General features: G+C 44.4%; 1 protein-coding gene across 1 annotated transcript in view; it reads right to left on the bottom strand.

Annotated features, from left to right (window-relative positions):
• Positions 1-1,348: 1,348 nt before the first annotated feature.
• The window catches only part of LOC134402003 (protein-glutamine gamma-glutamyltransferase E-like), a 61,258-nt gene continuing 38,576 nt past the window's right edge, over positions 1,349-24,030 (bottom strand). The window contains exons 10-14 of the mRNA XM_063131368.1: positions 15,505-15,750; positions 8,827-9,102; positions 5,360-5,517; positions 3,378-3,511; positions 1,349-1,502 (exon numbers count right to left, since the gene is read on the bottom strand). Of these exons, the coding sequence (XP_062987438.1) occupies positions 1,349-1,502; positions 3,378-3,511; positions 5,360-5,517; positions 8,827-9,102; positions 15,505-15,750 (968 nt within the window). The remainder of the gene's footprint in view (positions 1,503-3,377; positions 3,512-5,359; positions 5,518-8,826; positions 9,103-15,504; positions 15,751-24,030) is intronic.

The following is a 24,030-nucleotide window of genomic DNA, read 5'->3' as shown; positions in this document are numbered from 1 at the left end:
TGCTGCTTGATGTGGATCTGGCCAAGATGTTGAAACAGGCCTATCCAGTAGAATTTTAGGATGTTTTTAAACAGTGTATACCATGTTTTTAATCAGTATTTTATGCTTGATGTTGTTTTCTGCCTCGATCCAATCGGAGTGGCGGGTAAGAAATAAATTCTTCTTCTTCTTCTTCTTCTTCTTCTTCTTCTTCTTCTTCTTCTTCTTCTTCTTCTTCTTCTTCTTCTTCTTCTTCTTCTTCTTCTCCTCCTTCTTCTTCTCCTCCTCCTCCTCCTCCTCCTCCTCCTCCTCCTCCTCCTCCTCCTCCTCCTCCTCATGGCACTCTTCTGTCCTGAATGCTCCATCGAGTTACAGGGAGTTGTCAAATAAATATGACAAAGAAATATCAGCCCTCACCACTGGGACAGAGGAAGAAAATGTGTTTTGCAGCGATGCCACTCGGACACAATTGCTCATGGACTGTGCATGGTTACTTTTAATTTATGGCTGCGTTTAGGATGCAGCTTGAACTGTTTGAATGCCGATTTCAATGCACAATGAGACCACCTAATCTCACCGTGCTGAGAAAACTCTTGGTTTGTGCATAGCTGGTTGTTTTAAGGAGTTGAATTGTTCTTACAGAATGCATTTAGGAAGCTTTATTAAACAGAAATAGAAATCTCACACTCACACAGAAGTAACATGAAAGAAAAATTAATGACAGTCTTACAAAATTCTCCAAGCTTGATGAATTGTACCCGCTAGGAATGCTGACTTGTGTTCCCTGGATTTCTAGGTATCAAAAATGAAGCCTTCTGATCTTAACTATATAATTGATTAGTAATCTCTCAACATGGATTCAAGCCAATTTGGTCATGTTGTGCATTTGGACTGTGGATTGGTTGTTGCACACAGATAGATCATCTCCTTCCAAATGGTTCTCATCTTCAACCTACATCAGGTGTTTTACCCCATTTCCAGATAAGATGAGTTTCCATCAAAACCCTCCTGATTTCTACCTGGGTTATTTGTATCTATTCAGCTCTAACAGCAAAAACTGGAAATTCCCTGTTTTCGTACTTGGTTAAGTAAATTTGCTGAGGATTTCTAAGCACTCTGCACTTATGCTAAGCAATCTAATTGATGTAACTTTCCTTTAGGTAAGCTATTCTATGAGACCTTGGGTAGACCAATATAATCTATGCCTGTGAATATATGTGATTATGTATGATAAACTAGCATAACTATAGGTAAACATATGCCAATGTAATCCTGCCCCCCAGCTGCATATTAAACACACAGCACCAGCTGTTATGGACTCCCTCCATCTGTTCGGGCAGACATCGCATGGATGGCCAAATCCTGGCCTTCAGAAACAGTTGTGTACCTCAATGGTCCCAAAAGCTTTGATGTTATAAAATTTGTCACAGGAGAAATGGATTAGCAGATGTTTGGTCCCAACCCTGCTGGGGGTGATATCTAAGTTGATTCGGAAGGTCTCCTTGGCCTTCAGTGGTGGCACTCTGCAGAGAAGGAGCAAAGCAGCTGGTTAGATGAGACCTGGGAAGAGCTTTAGGCATGACAAATGCTCAGGAGCCCCAGTGGCTGGGGAGGAGCTTGGCTTTCCTGCCTGTCACTGCCCTGAGAAGCTCCAACAGAAGTATCCAGGCCAACAAGCTCAGCTTTATGTAACAGGAGTGATGCAGACTCCAGCCAATTTCTGTGATGTTGGTTTATCATACATAGGGCACGGATTGAAGGGAGGCAGTGACCTCGATTGTATTATCACGGAGGGGGGAATAAGCCATGATGACTCATTTGCACTGTGTTCCCTTTGAAGTGCTAATATTGTCCTGAGATGCACTTTCACTATCTCCTTTATTTCTGAAGGACATTTGTGGTTGAGGTTTAACTTTAAAAATTTCCTAAAAATCAGAGCATGATCCAATTTGCTTCAAAATTGGCACAACTAAAGATCTATTTAGAAGCTATCATGGTGCCCAGTTACATGACTGTATCTTGAAAAATGACAGAGATAAATGCAGTTTTGTAAATTGGGGGAATGGTTGAGGGTTAAATCGTTAAAAAATCACTAAAAATCAGGGCATGATCTGATTTTCTTCAAAGTGGCCATGCCTAAGGTCCTATGTGGAAGTTATCATGGTGACCAGTTGCATGTGTGTAGCTTAAAAAATAACAGAGATAACTGCATTTCTGTAAATGGGTGGGAAATCTTTAACCCCCCCTAAATCAGGAGATGATCTGATTTCCTTCAAAGTGGCCATGCCTAAGGTTCTACATGGATGCTCTCATGGTGCCCAGTTACATGTGTGTATCTTAAAAAAAATGGAGATTACTTCATTTCTATAAATGGGGAAATATTTTTAACAATTCCCCCCAAAATCAGGGCATGATCTGATTTCCTTCAAAGTGGCCATGCCTAAGGTCCTATGTGGAAGCTATCATGGTGCCCACTTACATGTGTGTATCTTGAAAAACAACAGCGATAACTGCAGTTCTGTAAATGGGGGGAAATCTTTTTAAAATTCCCCCAAAATCAGGGGATGATCCCATCTCCTTCAAAGTGGCCATGACTAAGGATCTATTTAGAGTCTATCATGGTGCCCATTTTCATGTTTCTAACTTGAAAACTAAAAAAGTTATAGACATTTTACATTTGCAATGCAAGTCTATGGGGGGGGGAACGGAGCTCTAAATCCGGATCCGCAGTGGAGGCGGATCAACCCAAAGCAGAGTGGACCCAATCTGAAAGGAGCGGATCCAGATCCGGAGTGGATCGGGGGTCCTTGCACAGCCGTAATAATTACCCCCAGCTGCACAACCTGCCATATCATGTGAACTTGGTCAGGGTGGCCTCTTGCATGGTAACAAGCCACTCCGAACCCATAAGCTTAATAGAGGTCAGCAAATAGGACTGATGATATAAATCTTTATAATAAATAAATTTTAGTCACATACATTGTGAGGACAAGGGGATGTTAGGCTGACCTTATGGGTGGGCAGGGTCATATTATGGATGCATGTTCCCAGATCCTTATGCAGCGGCAATCCCATTGGAGTGCAGAATTTGCTTTGTAAGTGCAGCTCAAAGAATCATAGAATAGTAGAGTTGGAAGGGGCATATAAGGCCTTTGAGTCCAACCCCCTGCTCAATGCAGGAATCCACCCTAAAGCATCCCTGACAGGTGGTTGTCCAGCTGCCTCTTGAAGGCTTCTAGTGTGGGAGAGCCCACAACCTCCCCAGGCAACTGATTCCATTGTCGTACTGCTCTAACAGTCAGGAAGTTTTTCCTGATGTCACAAAGCCAAATTATTATGCTCTTTCCTTCTCTGTCAAAGGCATGTTGCCTGCCTGCTCTGGGGCTTTTGGTACTTACTTTATCTTGAGTTTGTCCATCACCAAATCACTTCCTTCCACCCGCAGCACACAGTTGTTCAGCTCCTCCTCCAGGGGGTTGGTGAAGGACACTTCAATTTGCACCTCCTGGCCCACTTTCACTTCACCTAGGACCTGCCCAGAACAAAGTCTCAGTTTGTTTATTTATTCATTTATTTATTCATTACATTTTTATACCGCCCAATAGCCGAAGCTCTCTGGGCGGTTCACAAAAATTAAAACCATAATAAAACAACCAACAGGTTAAAAGCACAAATACAAAATACAGTATAAAAAGCACAACCGGGATAAAACCACACAGCAAAATTGACATAAGATTAAAATACAGAGTTAGAACAGTAAAATTTAAATTTAAGTTAAAATTAAGTGTTAAAATACTGAGAGAATAGAAACGTCTTCAGCTGGCGACAAAAGGAGTACAGTGTAGGCACCAGGCGGATCTCTCTGGGGAGCTCATTCCACAACCGGGGTGCCACAGCGGAGAAGGTCCTTCTTCAGTTGAAGGAGCCAAGCCTCTCAAAGGGTTCCCTGAGACGGCCAAGCAGAACCAACTCAATCCTCCCTATTTTACCCAATCAATTCCTCCTTGGCAAACAGTTCTCTCTCTCTCTCTCTCTCTCTCTCTCTCTCTCTCTCCACTCAGAGACTAGTCAATGATGGGTTAAACAGTCAGCAATTGGTTACTGTGTCATCCGTCGGGACTTTTTCACACCATGGTTGGTCATTCGTTCAAAATAACCAATGCAAATAACTAACGCTGTGCAGAGTCAGTAACCATTGGTTATTGTGTCACGTGTCGGGCAATGTTCACTATTTTGTTGCACATAGTTGGTTATTTTCATTGACTACGGAGTCCCCGGCAAGAGCGGCCAAAGCAGTGGCTGCTGCTCTAGTCCAGCCAGGAGAATTCATAATGGCTGATGGGATACCAGCAGGAGGACTGAGGTGGGAGATAGTAGATGTGTCAATCAAACACTCTGCTGACTTATAGTTAACTCAATGCTGGCCTTAATCCACAGCACAGTTGATTATAACAATGTTATGTAGCTAGTAATAAGATAAGAAGATTAGTGCCCTGCTGGATCAGACCAAGGGTCCATCTAGTTCAGCACTCTGTCCACACAGTGGCCAACCAGCCATTGGCCAGGGATGAACAGGCAGGCCCTGGGTGCAACAGCACTCTCCCACCCATGTTCTCCAGCAACTGGTGCACACAGGCTCACTGCCTCAAATACTGGAGATAGCACACAACCATCAGGGCTAGTAGCCATGGATAGCCTTTGCCTCCAGAAATGAATCCAACCCCCTTTTAAAGCCATCCACATGTTTGGCCATCACTACATCTTGTAGTAGTGAATTCCATAACTTAACTTTGTGCTGTGTGAAGAAGTCCTTCATAGAATCATAGAATCATAGAATAGCAGAGTTGGAAGGGGGCTACAAGGCCATTGAGTCCAACCCCCTGCTCAATGCAGGAATCCACGTTAAAGCATCCCTGACAGATGGTTGTCCAGCTGCCTCTTGAAGGCCTATAGGGTGGGAGAGCCCACAACCTCCCTTGGTAACTGATTCCTTCCTCATATTTGTTCTGAATCTCCCACCAATCAGCTTCATGGGATGACCCCGCTGGGTTCTAATATTTTGAGAGAGGGAGGAAAATCTCCCTATCCACATTCTCCAAACCGTCATTTTATACACCTCTATCAGGTCTCCCCTTAGCTTCCTTTTTCCCCAAGCTAAACAACCCCAGCTGTTATGCCCCCTCAGTTGATTGACTATTAACCCACCCTTGACTGTTGTGTTGTCCGAATGCAGAGAGTTGCAGTTTGAGACTGCTAGACTGCAGCGACGCTCAAGGCCTTTTCACACAAGGCACTTCAAATTGCATTTCAGCCTCCCTGACGCTCAATGGACAGACGGGAGCTGTGCTATGCAAGAGAGCAGCTGAGCAGGGGCATTTACCTTCATGAAGACAACGGGGTTGTCTAGGACAATGACTCTTTGCACCAGAGCAAGGCTCCCATCTGGTGAGCAGCATAAGGCAGTAGCTTGAATCATATTGTCTGGAGTCAGGAGTCGCTTGTAGTCAGAATACGAGATCTGGACAGGAAATGCTTGCTCTGAAAAGAAAGGGATAGAGAAGGGTCTGTCCCATAAGACGTCTCCACCCAAGCCTGGTCAAACGCTCAGTGAGTTGCCCATTGTAGTTGGGCAAGGGACACCCCCACGGCTTGTGGGCTACACCGGGCTCTTGGACAGTGCATTCTGTGGAGCCGTGAGGATCCTGCCCAGAATTACTCGTCTTAGTGTTAACATTATGTCTGGCAAGCCAAATCCTTCCCTTATCACAGATTTCGTTTGAGAGTTCAAGGATAAGGGAAGTGTTTCCTGTGCTAGCTCAGGGAACCCTAGGCAGTCCCTCGCCGGCTCTAGTACGAGCAAGGGAAGTCCTTGCCGTGTTCCTATCATTGGTCTGTTAGGAGACAACTGCTTTCTTTGATAACACTCATAGAATCATAGAATCATAGAATAGCAGAGTTGGAAGGGGCCTACAAGGCCATCGAGTCCAACCCCCTGCTCAATGCAGGAGGAGGATGTGTGTTGGCAGTGAGGTGTGTATGTGTATGCGTGTGGTAGATGCATGACAGTTGTGTGCATCAGTGTATGTGAGTGTGAGTGTGTGAATGTCTGGGGTTGTGTGAATAAGCATGTGAATGTGTGTTTAGGTATGTTTGCCCATTCATACTCATTTGCATATGTGTGTGTGAAAATATGTGGCCCTAGCAGGGGCCCTCAGTGGAGGAAGGATTGTGTACCCTTGTAATAGGGAAAGGCAGTGCTACCCCTTTCCTGCTGCCATTTCTAACTCCTTATCTGTAGAACATCAGGCTTCTTAGAGTTTCATCACACCAGCGTTATACTGTGCAATCACTGCGAATTGCGTGCAAAGGATTCCGTAGTTTTCCAGTTTATAATATGCTTTGACTGTGAAGTACGCCCATGCATCCTGCTTTAATTGTGCTATAAAGCCAAAAGACCCATCCTATTTTGATACCCCTTTAATAGCGAATCATTTGTTGTTTTCCGAGTGGCCACTGGGGGCGCAGGAGGAGGATTTGATAGATTTAAACTACCATTTAAACAAATGCTTACATCTGTGTAAGTTTTAAAGATCAAGACATCAAAATTGGAACAGTAATAGATATTAAATAGACCTGTAAGCATAACAAATTTGAATCAGATTGGGTCATTTGTTGATTTTTTTTAATGATTTTTTACATTTCTCCCCCTTAACCCCTTTCCTGGAATGCAAAGGATCTTAGGAACGCTGCCGCCTGGGGTGTGATTTAGCTAGCAACAACAACAGCGTTATGCTGTAGGGAATAATTCGAGGTAAAAAGGTAGGTGGGATGAAGCTATTAGTGGAGTCAAGTTATACCCAGCCTGAGTGGAGTCAAGTTACATGTTTGCAAGGTAGCCTTGCTGAAGCCATTGGTGGCAGCAGAGGATGGCAGAGTGTTACTTCTGGCTCCCGGAAGATAAATGAGCCCTTTACCAGCATGATGGGGAGACGGAAGGAGGGTCTGGAGCCATCAAGCTGAGCTGTGGGGCATTCTCGCACCCATTTGTTGAGCACCTTATGGCTCTGGGAGCACCTGGCAGCCCCCTGCCCCCTTAGTGAGATGCCATTTTCCGGGAAGGTGATGTTACATAAACTAGGGTGACCATATTTTGGAAACCAAAAAGGAGGACAACATGGTTGCCCCCAAGGGGGCGTGTCCAATAACAAGGGGGCGTGCCCACCCAAACATAGCCTTGGTCACATGTCTGATTTTACAGCACACATTTCAGACAAATCTGTTCTACATAACATCTTAATGTTAAAATCACTGAAATAAAGAACAAGTGAGAGAGTCAATGTATCTGAAATCAACTTCACTCACTCCTACTTTTGTAGGTTTTGCTGTACTTTGAAGCTTCTGCTCTACTCTGTGTGTTACATTCTCCCCTTCCCTCAAATATCTTTTCTGACTGTATCTTCACTCATCGCAAGCTGCTGTTGTTGTTAACAGGGTTTGCTACTGCCCCCAGATCTGTTTCAAATTTGGTACTTCTAAAGCTCTACCTAAAAGCTATCATGGTGCCAACTTTCAGCTCTTTATCTTTAAAAATGACAGTTTAAAAATAATAATTTTAAAACCTAATTTTTAAAAAATTTCCTAAAAAATCAATGGATGAATGGATCTGTTTCAAATTTGTTGTGGCTAAAGCTCTACCTAAATTCTATCATGGTGCAAAGTTTCATCTCTTTATCTTTAAAAGTGACAATTTTAAAAATAATAATTTTAAAATCTCCATTTTTAAAAAAATCCTAAAAAATCAATGGACAAATGGATCTGTTTCAAATTTGAAGTGGCTAAAGCCCTTCCTAAGAGCTACCATTGTGCTAATTTCATGTCTTTATCTTAAAAAATGATGGAGTTATAAGCATTTTTGTTAATTCCCATTAGAGCTGCTCTTTGAAAAAAAAATCCGGATTTCCCCTCCCCCTCCCGGATTTGCCATCAAAAACCCAGACAAATCCGGCCAAATCTGGTCATATGGTCACCCTACATAAACAGCAGCCATAAAAGGCCCATTTGAGCAACGTTACCAGCACGAATGGAGCACTCACACCTCTATTATTTTCCAGGAAACCCCCAAGCCACAATTGTTGCACAAAATCGCTGCTGACTAAGAGGACGGCCAACCCCGCAGCTTTGCTGGGCGCTTGCTGGGCCTGGAAGGGAGATTGCCTTCCCTCCTCCCTGACTACTGACAGGACTGTAATAAATATTCATGGATCTGGCGATTTAGGGAGTAAGTGCAGGAAAATCAGATCTCTTTTCCGAGGGGCTTAGTTTTCCAAGGGCTGTCTTCCCGGCACCAAGTGGGCGCTGTTCCGCCACCACACACCGTGGTTTTGCTGCTGCAAGGTGGCGGCACGTTATCCAGATGGAGGGAGGCAGTGCAGTCTTTCTGGTGGCTTCTTCCTCCTCTTGTGGCTTGTGGCAACCAATGGCAGGTCGCCTTCTGCCCGGGAACACCCCCCAGAGCAGCCCCAGAGCAAGGACAGACAGGGAAGAGCTGCACTGACCTCGCTCGGGCAGGAACCCCTGCCTTTCCAGCTCCGAATCGTCAGCTCTTTGCACCAGGGTGGCTCTGAATTAGCGGCTGAGTCATATAACTGCCACAGTGCAGATTCAGAGCCACTCTGGGGCAAAGACAACATATAGACAGCCCCTGAAACTCAACTGGGGTGTGTGTGAAGAGGGAGGCTCAGGCAGGTCACTGCAGTGGAAGGTTTTGCTGCTTTCAGGCAATGGCTCAGATCCGGGTGGGGTAGGGGTGGTGGTGGTGGTGGCTTGGCTTAAGTATGGAATGATTACCTTCATCATGGCCAAGAGTCACCGGGAATGATTTTTTCCAGATCACGTGGCTTGCCCTCCTGTTGTAGACGATGGACGAAATGGTCATTTGAACGTTAAGTCTCTGGTATTGGGAAGCAAAGCTTCTCAGCACCAAGAATAAGTTGACGTCCTTGCCAACCTCTGGGGGACTCGCCACCTTGAACTTCCCTGTGACGTTGGCCTTTACAGGTTCTGTCTTTTTCTGTTTCAGCTTGGCTTGAGCCTTTTTGAACACTTCTCTTTCTTTGGCAGAGCCTGAAAGACACAGAACAGGTTAGCAAAGTGCAGAGGGCCATGTGACCCAAACAATCTCAGTTCCTTTGCTCTCTCTCTCTCTCCCTCTCTCTCTCTCTCTCTCTCTCTCTCTCTCTGTGTGTGTGTGTGTGTGTGTGTTTTGTGTGTTTGTGTCTTCCCCCAAAGTACCAAACACGGGACTCTTTGGGCTTTATTTATTTATTTATTTATTTATTTATTACACTTCTATACCGCCCAATAGCCGAAGCTCTCTGGGCGGTTCACAAAAATTAAAATCATAGTAAGACATAGTAAGTCTGCTTGGCAATTTTAGCAGGGCAAGTTCTGGCTTAAAGGAAGTCCGGGCCACTGAGGCCCGGCAGGCACATCTGCTAACTTCTCAGGCCTGGCTCAGATGTAAGGCCTGATCCCAATCCCTTGCTCCCACTGGCTGGCCTTGCAGATGCTTTCTACCCTTAGTGCCAAGCTGAGACAAGTTACAAGGAGGCAGCTTGAAAACTGACACTGACTATAAGTACTCCCGTTATATGAAAATTTTGTTTTTTGCTTCCTTTTTGAAAGAAGAGGGGATTCCTTACTCTGGCCATGCTCTACCTTCAGTGCTTGAAATGTCTCCTGGCCATCTTTTCTGAGTTAGGGCCTTGCTAGACCTACCAGATAATCTGGTGGGGAGTCGGGGCGAGGCTGCGCTGCAACTAGCACGCGTCGTCGCCCCTAGCTAGATGTAAACACGCGACGGGGTAAAGGAAAGCCCCGTTGCGTACTCCAGGTTTTCTCCGCTTAAAGGGCCATGTGTGCAGAAGCGCACCAACGAAAAAGGTAAGTGTTTTTTAAAACAAATAAAGGGTTCCCCGCTCCCTTGATTCCCCCCACGATGTCTGATGCCTCCCTGCCCTCTCGCCCGCCCGTCCTCCCCCGGCCCCGATCTCCCCCCCACTGTGATTCTCCCCCGCCTGCCCGATGGGCACAGCGGGCAGCCGGGAAAAGCCACGGACCCTGCTAGACCTTCAGCAGCCCGGTCTCAGCCCGAGGCTGCGGAAAAGCCAGGCCATAACCGCATCCGGTTATCCCAGGTCAAAGGAGGACTTCGCCCGGCCTGACCCCGGGATCCCCTGTGCGTCATCTGGATGCACAGCAGGGAGACCGGGCCTTACACTGGCCTCCAGTTTGCTTCCAGGCACAATTCAAAGTGCTGGTTATGCCCTATAAAGGCCTATATGGCTCGGGTCCAGGTTATCTGAAAGACTGTATTCTCCTTTACGAGCCTGCCCATGCTTTAAGATCTTCAGGGGAGCCCTTCTCTCAGTCCCAACACCCTCACAGGCGTGCCTTTGTGGGAATGGGGGATAGGGCCTTCTTGGTGGCTGCTGCAGTGCGCTGGAACTCTCTTCCCAGGGCAGCTAGACTGGCTCCCTCTTTGATGTGCTTTAGGAGGCAGGCAAATACTTTTTTGTTAGCCCTCCTCTGGTTGTCTGGCACCTCACCCGTCTTCCATGATTTCACAAAGATAATAGACAGTACTTCTGAGAGTTCTTTGGCCAGCTTCTTCATTACTCTAGGATGCAGATCATTGGACCCTGGGGATTTGAACTTGTTCAAAGGAATTAGGTGCTCTTTGACCATTTGTTTATTAATCTCAAACTGCAATCCTGCCCTTTCAGCTTGTGTTTCACCTTTTCAAGGGGAGTCATAGACCCATTGTTGGGAGAAGACTGAGCCAAACTAGGAATTGAGCACTTTGGCCTTTTCTTTGTCATCTGTTATCAATTTTTCACCTTCATTAAGTAGTTGAACCACCATTTCTTTCCTCTGTCTTTTACTACTCACGTATCTGAAGAAAGCCTTTTTATTTCTTTTAGCATCCCTCACTAACTTCAGCTCATTCTCAGCTTTAGCCTTCCTGATGCCATTTTGACACTTCTGTGCTACCTGTCTGTACTCTTCTTTTGTAGCCTGGCCTTCCTTCCACTTCCTATATGTATCCTTTTTTGTTTTCAGGTCAGCTCTAAGCTTTTTGTGGAGCCACATTTGTTTCTTCTGTTGTCTTCTATCTTTTTTCCTTGTTCAAATTGTTTGTAATTGTGCCTTTAAAATTTCCTTTTTTAAATACTCCCACCCATCTTGCACTCCTTTTCTCATTAGGCTCACTTGCCATGGGGCCTTACGTATCATAGTTCTGAGTTTATTAAAATCAGCTTTCCTAAAATCCAGAGTATGTGTATGGCTATACGCAGCTTTTGTTTCCTTTAAAATCAAGAATTCAAGTATAATGTGGTCACTTTTCCCCAGACTTCCTGCAACTGCTGCTTTATCTACTAAGACATCCCCATTGGTCAATATCAAGTCAAGGATCGATGATCCTCTAGTTCCTTCCTCCACTTTCTGTAGGAGAAAGTTATCACCCACACATGTCAGGCGGGATATAAATATTTTAAATAAATAAAAATAAATAAATTTCTTGGAAGGGCCGCTTTTGGCAGTATTTGTCTCCCAACAGATATCGGGGTAATTGAAGTCCTCCATCACTACTACATCACACTTCCTTGAAACACTGGCAATTTGTTTCTCAAAAGTTTCATTCTCGTCTTCTCTTTGATTGGTCGGTTGGTAGTAGACTCTGATTATCATGTTCTTTTTATTCCTTGCCCCTTTAATTTTAATCCAGATGCCCTCTGTGGGGCTCCCAGGCTCATCCACCTGTATTTCTGTGCAGGGATAGGTATTTTTAACATATAGTGCAACTCCACCTCTCTTTCTATTTCTTTTGGTCTATTTGAACAAGTCATATCCTTCAATTGCTATATTCCAGTCATGGGAGTCATCCCACCAAGTTTCAGTTATACCTATCAAGTCGTATTTGCCTTCATCTATTAAGAGTTCAAGTTTGTTCTGTTTGTTTCCCATACTCTGGGCATTAGTATAGTATATAGACATCGAAGACGATGTGCTTTGTAGTCTGACTTCATTCCTACAGTGTTGTGAACACTATTTTAAGGCGCTATTGGAGCTGTTCTCTGTGTTATGGTGCATGGACCTTCATCCATTGTTGCCTTGACGTTTACGTCTCCTGCCCCCTTATAGGTTTTAAATGTATATGTTTTAAATTTTTGCAGTGCTGCCTTGAGGCCCAGCATTGGACAAAAGGTGGGATATAAATAAATAAATAAATAAATAATAATAATAATAATAATAATTTGCATGTCGTAACCATTGCAATACAAGTTCCTCTGCCTTGCGGTTTTACATCCGTATTGTCTCTGCAGACATTACATGTTTCACCTTTTACTTTTGCATGTAGTATTCTTTTGCATTTATTCTTCTTGATAAACTATTTACAGTTATTATCTTTTCATATTAAATTTGTTGTGTGACATGCCTTCAGTTTTCATAAATTGAAATGCATTCACTGTTTCCTGCTTGAATTTTAAATAAATCTATCAAATCTATTTAACTTTTGAATACCATTGGGTTATCTCTGGTTACACTGTCTTGCAAAGTAAGAATCTCATTTTAATCCTCTATCATCATCAACTCATTTTTTTTTATTAACAGCAGAAGTCTATTTGAATTTACTCAAAAGTCTATACTACTAGGTTCAATGGTGTTTGCTTTCAGGTAAGTTGCAGAGGATTTCAGGCTTAAAGTACAACGTTATAGAAGGCGAGTTAGAAAAAGCTCCCATTGACTTACTCTCAGGTAGGTGTATAGAATTACAGCATAAGGGCAGAGTCCTATGGGATTGCTGCATTATAGATGGAAGCCTCCAAGCTTCTGAGAAACCTCCATCCTGTTGTGCTGTTGCCGACAGCATTGGAACAGAATGGAGGTGATTTTGCCTCCAGTTCCTCCTTGTGGGAATGTGGAGTGTGGGAAATAATGAGGCGGACACAAAGGCCACAGCTAGACCTAAGGTTTATCCTGGGATCATCCAGGGTTCGCCCCTGCCTGAGCACTGGATTCCCTGTGTGTCACCTAGATGAACAGGTTTGACCCCTGGACGATCCAGGGATAAACCTTAGGTCTAGCTATGGCCAAAGTTAAGATTTAAACAAGGCCACATTTATTAATAGATCTGCAGAAAGTGTAAACTGAAGTGGGCACCTTTTCTAATCTGGCCTCATTATTATTATTATTATTATTATTATTATTATTATTATTATTATTATTTGCATTTTTATACCGCCCCATAGCTGAAGCTCCCTGGGCAGTTCACAAAAAGGTTCACCTGGCGCCAACGCTGTTATCTTTCAGGGGCTAAGTTAAGACTTTTCTCTTCTCCCAGGCATTTAACAGCACTTAACAACGCTAAGTTTGTTTTTTAACGGACCCCAGAATTGTCATTTTTAAATGGATACTGTTTTTTTTATGTTGTTGTTTTTATGTTTTTGATGATTCTTAAATTGTGTATACTTTTTTTTTTAATGTTTACTGTTTTTAACTATTGAAAACTGCCCAGAGAGCTTTGGCTTTGGGGCAGTATATAAATGTAATAAGTAAATAAATAAATGAAACCATTCAAAGTATAAAACAAGCAGTATAAAAACATGATATAAAATACACATTAAAAACTGATTAAGAATATACCATACATGATTAAAACATCTTTAAAACATTCTTAAAACATCCTGAAAACATTCTAAAATTTCATTGGATAGGCCTGCTGGAATAGATCAGTCTTTATTGCTTTTTTAAAATAAAACTCATGCCGTGGTTTTATTGGGCGAGACATTCACGGCCTGAGAGTGGTGCCTCAAAGTTCGCCATCTCCCAGGCTTCCCCTATTGGGGTAGGGAGGACTTCCGTGTCAAGTGCCCCACATGCCACGGGGATCTGAGTCAGTGAGGAAGGTGGCTTCAAAGGTAACCCTTATGACTGCCAGCTGGGCCACGGGGCTCACAGCTGGGGAGCCTCAGGCATTATCAATCACTGCAACAGTGCCACTGAATGCTCACTGGCCCTTACCCCGATCAAGATGCCCACATATAGCTGCCTATCAGCAAATGTGTCAGCTTCAAAGAGGAGGGGAGGGTCGAGAGCCAATACATGGGCTCGGATTCCCCCTCCCCTCTCCGGTGGCACTACAAGGAGGCCACCTATGGCGTGCCTCCCCACCTCATCTCCCACCCCACACGCAATAGCCTCCCCATGCCAGGCTGCGCCAGGCGTGGAAGTAAGGCACTTCTCAAAACAGCTAGATGGCCTCTGAGCTGACTTCCTGCTCACTAAGAAAAGAATGAACAATGGAGACTCCTGGCCTCTCCTCTCCTCTCTCTTCCCTTCCCAACCACCAGAATATCAATTTCTGATGTCTACAAGGTTGTTGGAAAGCATATGGCATGGTTCTTTTCATGATGGCTGCAAGAGGGTGGGCTGGGGGAGGAATCTGATGCCAGCTCCCCTCCTAAGGTCACAGAAGTGTCTATGGGCTCAGGAGGGGGAATCCTGGGCAGGATCTACACTACTGCTTAAAAGCACTTTATAACAGTTCTGACAACTGTTGGGGCCCAGGACACACTGCATATACAGTTTTCAAAACGTTTTCAAAGTGCTTTAAAGCGCTTTAAAAGCAATAATGTAGATCCCCTGTTAGATTCTCCCAGGGGGCATTGAAATGCTCTATAAATCCTATCTCTAAACAACTTCCCTTCCTTTAGGTTACTGCAAGGCATGCAGAAAACACAACAGAAAAATAGAGTTGGGCTGAAATGATAAAGTCACTCAGGGCAGTGCTATGACTTCTGCCCTCAATGCTCAGGAGCTTCCAAAGCATGCAGTGCAGAGTTGGGTGTGTGGTTGAGGTGGTCATTGCCTCCTTTGCTTTTCCTACTCTGCATTGAGTGGGGATTGAGGGGAGACATGAGAGCGCTCTTCAAATACTCCAAAGGTTGTCACACAGAGGAGGGCCAGGATCTCTTCTCGATCCTCCCAGAGTGCAGGACAGGGAATAACGGGCTCAAGTTAAAGGAAGCCAGATTCCGGCTGGACATCAGGAAAAACTTCCTGACTGTTAGAGCAGTACAACAATGGAATCAGTTACCTAGAGAGGTTGTGGGCTCTCCCACACTAGAGGCCTTCAAGAGGCAACTGAACAACCATCTGTCAGGGATGCTATAGGGTGGATTCCTGCATTGAGCAGGGGGTTGGACTCGATGGCCTTGTAAGCCCCTTCCAACTCTGCTATTCTATGATTCTATGATTCTATGATTTGTTCTGGATGGGCTTTGTGGCCTGTATGCCTGGGACACTGGAGAGGAGGGAAGGATTCTGGAGGTATCTTGGGGTAGCTCATATCCTGGCCTCTCCACGCTCATCCCTTGCCATCTACCAGAATACCCCCTTTACCTCCTCTCTGAGATCAAGTTCCTACTTAAAGAGAAAGCTCACTCAATTCTTTTGCCTTACCTTCTGGATATTTGTAATTGTCAGTGACATCCAGGCGGTTATCGCTGCCCACGGCCTTCATACTGAGGGCACGGCCAATGTAGTTTTCGTGAGCAATCTTTTTCTTTTTCTCCCCTGTGGTTTCGTTATGCACCCAATAGACAACATCAGCATTGACCTCTGCAAAGATGTAGGGAGTATCATGGCTCAGGTCCACCTCCCCCTCTTTGATGGCTTTCAGTGAAGCTGGACCACACTGACATATGCCTAGAAGGAGTAGAAGACAAAGAAAGAGGTCGGCAATGCAGTGGGTGAGGAAAAATAAAAAGTCATGTATGTTGCATGCTGGAAGGGTCAGGCAGAACTGCCAAGTGTCATGGGGATAAATCAAGTTAGTTTTGAACAGGACTAGACACTTTTCTGGAAGACTGAGTTGTCAGACTAATTTGATCTCATTTTTTGATAGGATAACATCCCTTGTGGACTGTGGGAATGCTGTGGACGTCATATATCTTGACTTCAGCAAAGCTTTTGACAAAGTGCCCCATGACATTCTGATCAGCAAACTAGCTAAAAGTGGGCTAGATGGAACAACTATTAGGTGGATTAACAGATGGCTACAGAATCGGACTCAAAGAGTACTTATCAATGGAACCTTCTCAAACTGGGGAGAGGCAATGAGTGGGGTACCGCAGGGCTCAGTCCTGGGCCCAGTGCTCTTCAACATTTTTATTAATGATTTGGACGAGGAGGTGCAGGGAACGCTGATCAATTTTGCAGATGACACAAAATTGGGTGGGATAGCTAATACCCTGGAAGACAGAAACAAACTTCAAAGTGATCTTGATAGGCTGGAGTGCTGGGCTGAAAACAACAGAATGAAATTTAATAGGGATAAATGCCAAGTTCTACATCTAGGAAATAGAAAAGAAATGCACAGTTACAAGATGGAGGATACCTGGCTCAGCAATACTACAAACGAGAAGGATCTTGGAATTATTGTAAGTCACAAGCTGAATATGAGCCAACAGTGCGATATGGCTGCAAGAAAGGCAAATGCTATTTTGGGCTGCATTAATAGAAGTATAGCTTCCAAATCACGTGAGGTACTGGTTCCTCTCTATCCGGCCCTGGTTAGGCCTCATCTAGAGTATTGCATCCAGTTCTGGGCTCCACAATTCAAGAAGGACTCAGACAAGCTGGAGCGTGTTCAGAGGAGGGCAACCAGGATGATCAGGGGTCTGGAAACAAAGCCCTATGAAGAGAGAGACTGAAAGAACTGGGCAGGTTTAGCCTGGAGAAGAGAAGATTGAGGGGAGACATGATAGCACTCTTCAAATACTTGAAAGGTTGTCACACAGAGGAGGGCCAGGATCTCTTCTCGATCCTCCCAGAGTACAGGACATGGAATAATGGGCTCAAGTTAAAGGAAACCAGATTCCTGTTGGACATCAGAAAAAACTTCCTGACTGTTAGAGCAGTACGACAATGGAATCAGTTGGCTGGTGAGGTTGTGGCCTCTCCCACACTAGAGGCCTTCAAGAGGCAGCTGGACAACCATCTGTCAGGGATGCTTTAGGGTGGATTCCTGCATTGAGCAGGGAGTTGGACTCGATGGCCTTGTAGGCCCCTTCCAACTCTGCTATTCTATGATTCTATGATTCTATGACTGGAGTGATTCCCTATACCAACATGGGCTCTGTATAAAACAGAACGCACTTTTGCACTTTTTTGGAGAACATTATTTATTTATTTATTTATTTAGCACCATCAATGCACATGGTGCTGTACAGAGTAAAACAGTAAATAGCAAGACCCTGCCGCATAGGCTTACATTCTAATAAAATCATAGTAAAGCAATAAGGAGGGGAAGAGAATGCAAACAGGCACTGGGTAGGGTAAACAGGCACAGGGTAGGGTAAAACTAACAGTATAACAGTATAACTAACAGTCTAAAGTCCGGGCAACATCAAGTTTTAAAAGCTTTAGGAAAAAGAAAAGTTTTTAGCTGAGCTTTAAAAGCTGCAATTGAACTTGTAGTTCTCAAATGTTCTGGAAGAGCGTTCCAGGCGTAAGGGGCAGCAGAAGAAAATGGACAAAGCCGAGCAAGGGAAGTAGAGACTAGGGGTGTGCACGGACCCCCCGCTCCGCTTCACTTCCAGATCCACGATTTTCAGATCGGGCTGCTTCGCCCTGCCCCCGCTCCGCCCATTTCTGCTCCGCTCCGCTCGGAGCTCCGGATCCGGATCGGAGCTCCGTTTTCCCCCCCATAGGGTTGCATTGAAAGCTAAAAAAGTAAACAACTTTTTTTCTGTTCAAGTTAGAAACCTCACATTTGGCACCATGACACCTCATGGATGTATACACACGCACGCCAAGTTTCAAGGCAATCCCAACATCCCTTGATTTTTGGGGAATTTATGAAAATCAGGCACCCCATTCAGACCCCTTGGGATAGCTCCGTCAATTTGCATGTTAGAAACCTCAAACTCAGCACCATGACAGCTTATCCATGTGTCCACATGGACGCCCAGACTCAAGGCAGTCCCATCATCCCCTGATTTTTGGCGCGGCTCTAACCTCTAACGTACCACCCATAACCCTAATTCACATCCCTTTCGATAGCTCTGTCAATTTGCACGTTAGAAACCTCAAACTCGGCACCATGATAGCTTATCCATGTGTCCATTTATAAGAATATAATAATATGTTTAAGAATATTACTAAATTTAGGGAAATGGGACAAGAAGTGTGTGTATGCTTTCCCCAAAATGCTCAATCTGTGGCTGTTGCACTTCACAAAAGCAGTGTACACAATCAGGCTTTAAGAGAGGGGAGGGGGGAAATGAACCAACCAAACAAACACACACTCCAAAATTTAAAAATAAAGTTTATATTAAATCAAAGTAAGGGAAAAACACAGAGCAAACTAAGCAAAAAGTCAGAAAGAAGCAAACAAACACATGCGCCAAGCTAAAATCCTAATCTGTCTCCAAAGTACACAGCAGCAGCTAGCTAAGTAGACCCTCTCCCAACGAACGCCAAACCCACAAGACGCTGAGAGCTCAAAGATCTCAGGATGACTCTGCCTTAGTCCCCCCCCCCTCGAACGCTGGGATTGGAGGATGCTTCATGAGGAGATCAATTCTCATCACGATTGGGAGTTGAATGTGCCTGTCATCGCTTCAAATAAACCCCGCCGCGCCGCAGCCGGTTTACCCTATCATTTGTATTGTAAATGTACCCGATTTTTTTTAAAAAATATTGCACGTGAATCACAGGACGCAGAAAGTTGAGAGTAGTCTCAAAATGACCCCCATCCACGACTCTCTGAGCACAAGAATTTTCAGAACGATAGCTTAAAAAACAACCCAGTTATCCCCGATTCTTTTCCGCAATGCAATCCTATGGGCGAAAACCACCGTTTGACCCGCGCTGTCCCTGTTTGTAATGTTTGTTTACCTGATTTTTTAAAAAAATTCTAGCATGCGACCCGCACGACACAGAGAGGTGAGAGTAGTCTCAAAATGACCCCCATCCACGACTCTCTGAGCACAAGAATTTTCAGAACGATAGCTTAAAAAACAACCCAGTTATCCCCGATTGTTTTCCGCAATGCAATCCTATGGGCGAAATGTTTCAAGATGTCGACCGGAGTGGTCCACCTGAACTAGGAGCTCCGAAAAATGGCCGCTTCTCTTCGCCTTGCTTCTAGGGGTCCGCGGTCCGCTTCTACTCCGCCTCTGGGCAAGGCGGAGCAGGCCAATTCGCTACTGCTTCTACGCTTCTAATCAGAGCGGAGCACATGCCTAGTAGAGACCCTTGGGCAGGTGAGAAACATGGCATTAGAGGAGCGAAGAGCATGAGTGGGGCAATAGTGTGAGATGAGAGAGGAAAGATAGGAAGGAGCTAGACAGTGAAAAGCTTTGAAGGTCAACAGGAGAAGTTTATATTGGATTCTGAAGTGAATTGGAAGCCAATGAAGAGATTTCAGAAGTGGAGTAACATGGTCAGAGCGGCGAGCCAAGAAGATGATCTTAGCGGCAGCGTGGTGGACAGAAACCAACGGACTGATGTGAGAAGAAGGAAGGCCAGAGAGAAGAAGGCTGCAGTAGTCCAACCGAGAAATAACCAGTGCATGAACAAGCGTTTGGCAGAAGAGACAGACAGAAATGATCGAATCCTGGCAATATTATACAGGAAAAAGCGACAGGATTTAGCTACTGCCTCAATAGGGTTTATTTTACTTCTAGATGGATCAATTCAGTATAAAAACTGTGGCTCTGCACGGACCACCCGATCCGCTCTGGATCTCGATCTGCTACTTCCGGATCGGTTCCGCTCTGCTCTGCTGCGGAGCTCCGGATCCGGATCGGAACTCCTTTTTTCCGCATAGACTTGCATTGCCAACGTAAAAAGCCTATAACTTTTTTAGTTTTCAAGTTAGAAACATCAAAATGGGCACCATGATAGCTTCTAAATAGATCCTTAGTCGTGCCCATTTTGAAGGAAATCAGATCATGCCCTGATTTTGGGGGAATTTTTAAAAGTTTTCCCCCATTTACAAAAATGCAGTTATCTTGGTCATTTTTGCAGATACACACATACAACTGGTCACCAGGAGAGCTTATAAATCTATCCTGATTCACGCCCATTTTGAAGGGAATCCGAGCATGCCCTGATTTTTAGCAAATTTTAAAAATATTTTCCCCCATGTACAGAAATGCATGTATGTCCATCATTTTTCAAGTTAGAAACATCAAAATGGGCACCCCAGGATAGCTTCTAAATAGATCCTTAGTCATGGCCATTTTGAAGGAAATCACGTCATGACCTGAATTTTGGGGAATATTTAAAAGATTAATTAATTAATTAATTAATTATTGCATTTTTATACCGCCCAATAGCCAAAGCTTCCTGGGCGGTTCCTCCCATTTACAGAAATGCAGTCATCTCCATCATTTTTCCAGATACACATATGCAACTGGGTACCAGGAGAGCTTAGATCCGTCATGGCCACTTTGAAAGAAATCGGATCATGCCCTGATTTTTGGTGAATTTTTAAAGTTAAACCTAAATCAGAAACTTCTTCTCAGGTAACCACTTCAAAAATGAACACAGGGAACTTCAAGATAGGCCATTATTAAACTGGGTGAGCATACAGCACATAGCTGTTCATGGGATAAACAACTCAGAGTTTGCATTGCCACACTTGGGTCTCAATACTTCTAAAAACTTTTTTTCTTTCATGCCATCCACTCATTCCAAAGTGCTATAACATGTTGTATCCCTTTTTGCTTATTCCCCCTTCCAACATTGGGATTGGAGAATGCTTCACATGGGCTGATCACTTTTCACGATTGGGAGATGAACCTGTCTATCAACGCTGGGAAAAAAAGGTTCCCCCCTCCCCCTTTTACCCAGTCAATAAAAATTAATTGCAAGCAAACCGCACAATGAAAAATTCTGAAAATCAACACAAATGACCCCCAGTGATCAAGCTCTAAGCACAGTAAGTTTCAGGGATCTAGCTTTAAAAACAAAGACATTATAGGCATTTTTTTGCCCAATGCAATCCTATGGGGGAAATTTCCGAAATGGTGGACGGAGCACTGAAAAGACGCGGAGCACTCCGCAAATGAGCAAACTGCTCCAGGTCGCTTCACTGCCCCCGACCCACTTCATGCCTGCTTTTACGACCCAAAACGGAGCAGAGAAAAGCCCTAATAAAAACACAGTGATTTCCTCGTAGCAGGGAGTTCCATAACCCAGCTGTCCTCAGATTAAGTACAGACATTGACTCTTGAGGTAGCATGAATAATAGAATCATAGAATCATAGAATAGCAGAGTTGGAAGGGGCCTACAAGGCCATCGAGTCCAACCCCCTGCTCAATGCAGGAATCCACCCTAAAGCATCCCTGACAAAGGGTTGTCCAGCTGCCTTTTGAATGCCTCCAGGGTGGGAGAGCCCACAACCTCCCTAGGTAACTGATTCCATTGTCGTACTGCTCTAACAGTCAGGAAGTTTTTCCTGATGTCCAGCTGGAATCTGGCTTCCTTTAACTTGAGCCCGTTATTCCATGTCCTGCACTCTGGGAGGATCGAGAAGAGATCCTGGCCCTCCTCTGTGTGACAATCTTTTAAGTATTTGAAGAGTGCTATCATGTCTCCCCTCCATCTTCTCTTCTCCAGGCTAAACATGCCCAGTTCTTTCAGTCTCTCTGGTGTGCATGTTTAAACACTACTGTGTAGGTTCTGCCTGGAGGAAAAAACTTCTAGACTCTTCTGAAGAAAAGGGATAAAGTTTATTGATAGTTCATCTTTATTTCCAAGAAATTACTGCTTCTCTGGAGGACAGAGGCAGTTTCAGATTCCTTCTGACAAGTAAGATAGTGTAAATAGCTTGAGCCTACATACTCTAACCATCCTTTCCAATGTGTAACCAGCCACACTCACTCATTCCATTCTATTCCCTCTGACATCTTGAGATTTTGGCCATGTAAACCCTATAGTCCAGTGGTTCCCATGATGGTGCTGTGGCACCTGTTAGCACTTCTCATGGCAGCCATGAAAGGGTCACCAATATCTGCAAAGGAAAGGAAAGGAACCTCTCGTGCAAGCACTGAGTCATTACTGACTGGAGGGACGCCAGCTTTCGCTGACGTTTTCTTGGCAGGCCTTATAGCGGGATGGTTTGCTGTTGCCTTCCCCGGCCGTGATTCCCTTTCCCCCAGCTAACTGGGTACTCATTTTACCGACCTCGGGAGGATGGAAGGCTGAATCGACCTGAGCTGGCTGCCTGAGAACCAGCTTCCTCTGGGATCGAACTCAGGCCGTGGGGAGAGTTTCAGCTGCAGAAACTGCTGCTTTACCGCTCTGCGCCACCTACACTGAATTCTTTTCCTCCCTGTTTTTGTTAACATACGTGCATGGATTTGTATATATCCACAGCAATGAATGCAGATGAAATGCATTCAGCTTTCAAGTTGAAAGTAATTATTCTTAGGCTTCAACAAAAACAGATCAAATATCCCAATAATTATCCATTTGAAGGTGGTATCTATATGCCGCCCATTCAAATATTGGAAGTGTTGTAAGGTCCACCAAGTCATTGCATATTGGGAGGGGAGAGTTTATCCTTCCAATGTTGTAATATCTTTTAGCTGTCAAAGGAGAACAAAGAATCCATTTATACTTATTATTTGTTAATTTCTGTGAAGCAGTTAAATAATTTAAAGGAGTGCACAGAAGTGAATATTAAAGAATGTTCCAGGACAAAATATTTCTGTGTAATAACTCCCTCCCCAAAAGAAGCAATTACTGTGCATTACGGCTGTCTGCTGTCTTGGGTCCCAAATCTGGATCCCAAACCGAAGCAGGTCCAGATTGGGGCCTGAAGCACTTTCCAGAAATGACCCTTTATGTTTATTATTTATTTATTTATTTATTTATTTATTTATTTATTACATTTCTATACCGCCCAGTAGCCGGAGCTCTCTGGGCGGTTCACTGTATTTTGAACATTAGAGCTAGGAAATGACAGAGGTGCCAACTTCCTTAAAAGTACCCAAAACATCCAATCCTCTTCATATGTCCAGACCTCACTTTGGATCCAGAACCCAAGTTAATTGGATCACTTCGGAGCTGGAGCTTGAAGCAGCCCAAGGCAGATTAAGGCCGTTGCTAGACGAGGGTTTAGCCCAGGCTTAAACCCGGGCTCACCCCTGTGCATGCAGATGATGCATAGGGGATCCCGGGGTCAGGCCAGGCTAAACCCTCCCTTGACCCAGGATAACTGGATCCACTTGTGGCCCGGTTTTTCCACAGCCCCGGGCTGATAAAAGAGGCATTGTGGTATCCAATAGACCCCAATGTTTTTTGCTGAGTAAGGTCCATAGACACGACAGAAATAGACACCAAAGTAGTGAACCACTTCCCCCCCTCAAAAAACCCCCATACAAATACTTTATACTTCTTCTGACACCCTTAAGCACTGAGTGTTCACTGCAGAAGATACAGTGCCTGTGCCTGAACTAATGTTTTAAGGAAGGGAGTCTGAGGAACTGTGGCAAATAGTGGTGAGAAAAGATGAAGTTCTGAACCAAAAGAAGTAGTTCTCAGGCTTACTGACAGATTGAAAGGAAATAAATCACTAGGCCCGGATGGTATCCATCCTAGAGTTCTCAAAGAACTGAAATATGAAATTGCGGACCTCCTCACAAAAATGTGCAACATGTCCCTAAGCTCAGCCTCTGTACCAGAGGATTGGGAAATAGCCAATGTAACACCAATTTTCAAAAAGGGATCCAGGGGGAATCTGGGAAATTATAGGCTGGTTAGCTTGACATCTGTTCCAGCTAAATTGGTTGAAAGCATTATTAAAGACAAAATTAGTAAGCATATCGAAGGGCAGGTCCTGCAGAAGAAGAATCAACACGGCTTCTGCAAAGGCAAGTTCTGTCTCACTAATGCATTAGAATTCTTTGAGAGTTTCAACAAACATGTCAACAGGGGTGATCTGGTGGACATTGTTTACTTGGACTTCC

The sequence above is a fragment of the Elgaria multicarinata genome, chromosome 7 (assembly GCF_023053635.1).
Source record: "Elgaria multicarinata webbii isolate HBS135686 ecotype San Diego chromosome 7, rElgMul1.1.pri, whole genome shotgun sequence".
In the NCBI taxonomy this organism is placed as follows: Eukaryota; Metazoa; Chordata; class Lepidosauria; order Squamata; family Anguidae; genus Elgaria; species Elgaria multicarinata.
The sequence above is the reverse complement of the archived record's forward strand: the minus strand, read 5'-3'. Positions and strand labels throughout refer to the sequence as shown.